A 5,015-nucleotide genomic window follows, 5' to 3' on the forward strand; every position below is an offset into this window, starting at 1 on the left:
CTAATGTTGGAGGAGCTGTGGTGACAGGAGTGACAGCGGTGGCCCAGAAGACAGTGGAAGGAGCAGGGAACATTGCTGCAGCCACTGGCTTGGTGAAGAAGGATCAGTTGGCCAAACAGGTTTGTTTATTTACAGTCTTTTACAGGTGAAGAAGTGAACAGTGAATAGTCTGTCTGAACTGAGGGGCAGATGGAGTGTTTTCTTTTGCATCTGTCAGTGGTACGAATGCAGGATGATTCGTGTTAGCTAAACAAGTGAACAACAAAGCAGATGTCTGCTGTTTGTAGCTTATATTATGAGTGACTTGCAGGATTGGGAACCTGAGCGGGATTGGGCATAGAACTTTATTATTCTGAAAAGTCTTCAAAAATTTGGATCACAATTTCAAGTGTGATCTAGTGGTTATTCTGAACTTGGCAGCCTCTAGTGAGGACCAGCAGCTGTAGAATTGCTGTCCAGTCAAATGGGAAGGTAGCTCCCAAATTACTCAGGACTGAAAAGCTAGAGCTAGACTGCTAGAGCTAAACTGCTAGAGCTGAAAGGTCAAACAGCAAATCTCAGGTTTGACAGCACAATTCATATCCTCCGAAGAGCAGAAGGCTTTGTAAACTAGTCCACTGACTGGTTAAGTACATTGCATCTAAAGTCAAGATCTAGCCAGAGAGTCACTATCTTCCGTTAATATAGTAATACAGACTCAAAAATGCCTTGAAACTATTCTGAACTTTCCAGGCTAAATTTGTCCTAGATCATCCTGTAAAACATTGTGGATTGTTTTATTCCAGCACTGAGGTGAGCATTAAGTGTTTGCAGAATGCCAAGCGTTACTACGTTTTTGTTGCTGATAAGCTGCAGTTACGTTTTTCCACTTATACTGGGTGAAAAGTGACCCCCAGACAGCTGGTGGGAATGATGCTTTCCAAAACGTGTATAGTGTTGTTTGGAGACAAAAAAAATACCCAGGAGAGACAGATTCCTCCTTTTCTGCTGTTTTCTGTATGAACATTTAAGTGTTAGACAAAACCAGGATTATTAAGAATATTAGTGCTTGTACAAAAGTGTGGGTGTCAGATAGATTTAGCGTGAGAAGTTCTATGGTGTATCTTAGTTCCGGTTAGTGTCCAGAGGAGCTGTTGAAATAGAACCCTTAAAAACTCTTCTTTATTCTTATCTGTTATTGAACCATATTCCAGTCTGTCTGACAAATTGTATTGGTGCTTTAGTTCAGAGGAGAAAAAGGGTATTACATTGTGGTAGGCTTTCCCTCTGCTGTGGTGGATTGGTCTTGAAAACATCTCACAAGCAGTTTTGTTGTCTTTCAAAGCAGCTTTCCTGGAGGTCTTTTTAGTCCCTTTTTGTTCCGCTTGAAGTAAAACATTGATTTGGATGTTGCCATGGTCCTTTGTAAAAACTATGAAAAACTAATCAAAACTTTTTGGTTTTGATTTACAAAATTGAGCATCTAATGAACTGCCAGCTGATACATGGGTGTGACATGGCCACAGTAGTCTACACCCTTTGTTTTTACCGAAACTCTTTCATAGTTTTACACTGAGAATATTCTTTTCTCTTTGTAGCTCTTCAAACTCGGTATCATAAGGATCATCATTGCTGTAATACACAATCACCTACTTGAATGTTGACCATATCTAATATTTTTATCTTGATATTAATGTATACATGTAGATCCTTATAATTATAAAGTATGAAGCAAATATCTGCTGACTTTCATTCAATTATGTTCTGTGTATTGTAAAGCTTAAATATGAGTCATGATGGCTGTGACAGAATAAAATCGCATCTGTGAGATTAAAGACCATCCATAGTGTACATGCATATTAATCTACAGCCCTATAAATAACATCATTATTCTGAACTGGTGCTTTGTTCTTTAGGTGCACAAACCCATTCATTTGTTTCTCGATACTGGTATTTTTAGACTGAGCTGCTCAGTCATCTATGCAGTATGGCAATCTAGCTGACTAGTATCTACAGCTGCTCTGTGTCTCTGGCTCTTACTGGTCTTGCCAGGGAGGAGTAGCTGTTTCAAAAATGTTAACATCAGAATTCGGTCATGTAAAGATATTCGGCAACCTAGTATTTCTGCACTCCTGTGCAGTTCAGAGGTACATGGGATTGATTTTGCTTGGATTTTCCAGGTAAACTGATAGGTGGGTGAGGACCAGGTGTGGGCCTTCAGAATACCAGTGGGACACAGATCCCTTGTAGGAAACAGGGTGAGGCTTTCTGAAATAAAAGAAGGTACCAATCAGGCATACCATCAAAATGTTAATATAACTTTGTGTATCTCATCTTTGTAAGGTTATGCCTCTTCAGGCTGTGGTGTCTGTAGTCTGCTCTAAACTGGCAAGAAAAGACTACAACTAGCAAATTCATTCCTTGAGCCTGGGAATGGCTAGCACTGCCTTTGGCAGATTATTCTTTCTGTAGACATCTGTTTGGGATTGTCCTAAAGCAAATGGCTGTGTGCAAATGAACACTTACCTTACTTACACAGCGTAGGCAGTCCTGGGATTTGACAGGGAAGTGCAAATGAAGCTTATCCATTAAAAGTGGATAGGAGCATCATTACAGACCGTTTCTTCACAGAAGACTAAAAGGCATTAGCCAATAGTCTATTATTTTAGTTGGATTCTAAATGTCTGACAGATGATTTCTTCTGTTTCATGTGGACCCACGTAATCAAGTCCAAATCCTCCAGCTGACCACAGCAAACAGTGACCTCCTGAGATACCTTCCAACTTGAATTACTCTGTGAACTGCTATAAAATCAGCCTCTGTGCAACTGTAGGAGTTCCCTTATTTGCCATCAATTTCATGACTAGGGACTGTGAAATAAACGTGATCAGCTGCTTCCAAACCGGTCTGGAAGCCCAGCTAAATTAATGGTCGTTGTTGGGATCTGCTACTGGTGATCCGCTTGCCTGTGTGAAAGCCTGTAGTCCTGCGTGGTGACTGGCATTTTTCTTGAGCCATGATGAAAGTCAGCTTTTGACTTTCAATTCAGTGAAAACAGTTGTAGCATTTCTTTACCTGTGGCTACAACAATATTAATGCTAAGAAAATATTGAACAGGTTCTTGGTGCTCAAGTTATCTTTTCCTCCACTTTACCAGTTAGAGGAAGGGAGCAGCCATAAACAGATGAGTTATGAATATCAACTTCTGGCTGTGTGGCTGGTACCATTGCAAGCGTTCTGGTTTTTATGACAATGGGACATTCTTTGACAACCATAACCTGTTAGGGAGGGATGGGATCCACCTGTATAGAAGATGCAAGGGAATCTTTGGCAGCAAGCTGGCCAATGTGGTGAGGTGGGCTTTAAAAGACTTGGGGGACACAGTGCAAAATGGTCATGTCATCCCATCCAACTGGGGAATAAACCAGGCTAACCAGAGCAGCAGCAAGTTCCTTAGCTGCCTTCCAGGATGAGAGCCAGAAGGCAAACCACCTCGAGGATGGGTATGACAACGGTGGATCCTCTTGTACCCCTCCAGGGAAACCTGTGTGCTTGATAACGTCTTTGAAATGCCTGTACATAACACAGCCAGCATGGAAAACAGACAGGAAGAACTGGAAATCTGTGTGCGGTCACAGAGCCATGATCTCATTGCAGTTACAGAGAACTGGTGGTATAGCTCACGTGCCTGGAATGCTGCCATGGATGGCTACGTACATTTTAGGAAAGACAGGCCAGCAAGGCAAGGTGGAGTAAGAGAGCAACTGGAATGTATCGAGTTCTGCCTGTGGGGGGATGAAGAACAACTTGAGAGTTTATGGATAAGAATTAAGGGACAGGCTAACATGGGTGACGCTGTTGTGGGTGTTTACTACAAGCCACCTGATCAGGAAGAAAAAGTTGATGAGGCCTTCTACAAACAGTTTAAAGTAGCCTCATGATCACATACCCTGATTTTCATGGGGCACTTCAGTCTTCCTGATATTTGCCGGAAAGACAACATAGCCAGGCACACGCAGTCCAGGAGGTTCCTGCAGAGCATTGAGGAGAGCTTTTTGATACAGGCGATGGAGGAGCCAGTGAGGAAAGGTGTGCTGCTGGACCTTGTGCTAATGAACAAAGGAGGTCTGGCTGAGGTTGTGAAGCATTGGCTGCAGTGACCATGAGATGGTGAAGTTCAGGATCATGCAAGGAAAAGCAGGGCAATAAGTAGGATCGCAAACCTGGGCTTCAGGAGAGCTAACTTTGGCCTCTTCAAAGACCTACTTGGAGGATTCCCATGGGTTAGGGCTCTAGAAGGTAGGGGAGTCCAAGTGAGCTGGTTAATATTCAAGCACCACTTCCTCCAAGCTCAAGATCAGTGCATTCCTATGAGGAAGAAATCAAGCAAAGGAGGCAGGAGACTTTCATGGACGAGCAAGGAGCTTCTAGAAAAACTCAAAGAAGGTGGTTTACAGAATGTGGTAAAAAGTGACTGGCCACTTGGGAGGAATACAGGAACGTTGCCAGAGTGTGTAGGGTTGCAACAAGGAAGGCTAAAGCACTCTTTGAATTAAGTCTGTCAAGGGATGTAAAAGACTACAAGAAGGGCTTCTTCAAATACATCTGTAGTGAAAGGAAGACTGGAGAAAATGTGGGCCTGCTGCTGAATGAGATGGGTGCCCTGGTGACACAGGATACAGAGAAATCAGAGTTCTGCCTTCAGAGTGCTGCCTTTGCTTCATTCATTACTGCTAAGGCCAGATCTCACTAGTCCGAGACCTTGAAGGTAGGGGAGAAAGTCTGGGGAAAGGAAAACTCTCCATTGATTGAGGAGGATCGAGCTGAAGACCTCCGTTGATTGAGGAGGATTGAGTTGAAGATGATCTAGGCAAGTTGGACACCCAGAAATCCATGGGCCCCAATGGGATGCACCCATGAGTGCTGAATTTGCTGGCTGATGTTATTGCTAAGCCACTCTTCATCATCTTTGAAAGGTCATGGAGAACAGGAGAAGTGCCCGAGCACTGGAGGAAAGCCAGTGTCACTCCAGTCTT

At 43.1% G+C, this 5,015-nt stretch overlaps 1 protein-coding gene across 1 annotated transcript in view; it reads left to right on the plus strand.

Moving 5' to 3' along the window:
• SNCA (synuclein, alpha (non A4 component of amyloid precursor)) overlaps positions 1-1,643 on the plus strand; it is a 16,702-nt gene extending 15,059 nt beyond the window's left edge. Inside the window, exons 4-5 of the mRNA XM_010137940.1 lie at positions 48-119; positions 1,578-1,643. Coding sequence (XP_010136242.1) covers positions 48-119; positions 1,578-1,643 — 138 coding nt within the window. The remainder of the gene's footprint in view (positions 1-47; positions 120-1,577) is intronic.
• Positions 1,644-5,015: the final 3,372 nt, after the last annotated feature.

The sequence above is a fragment of the Buceros rhinoceros genome, unplaced genomic scaffold (genome assembly GCF_000710305.1).
Source record: "Buceros rhinoceros silvestris isolate BGI_N320 unplaced genomic scaffold, ASM71030v1 scaffold5766, whole genome shotgun sequence".
In the NCBI taxonomy this organism is placed as follows: domain Eukaryota; kingdom Metazoa; phylum Chordata; class Aves; order Bucerotiformes; family Bucerotidae; genus Buceros; species Buceros rhinoceros.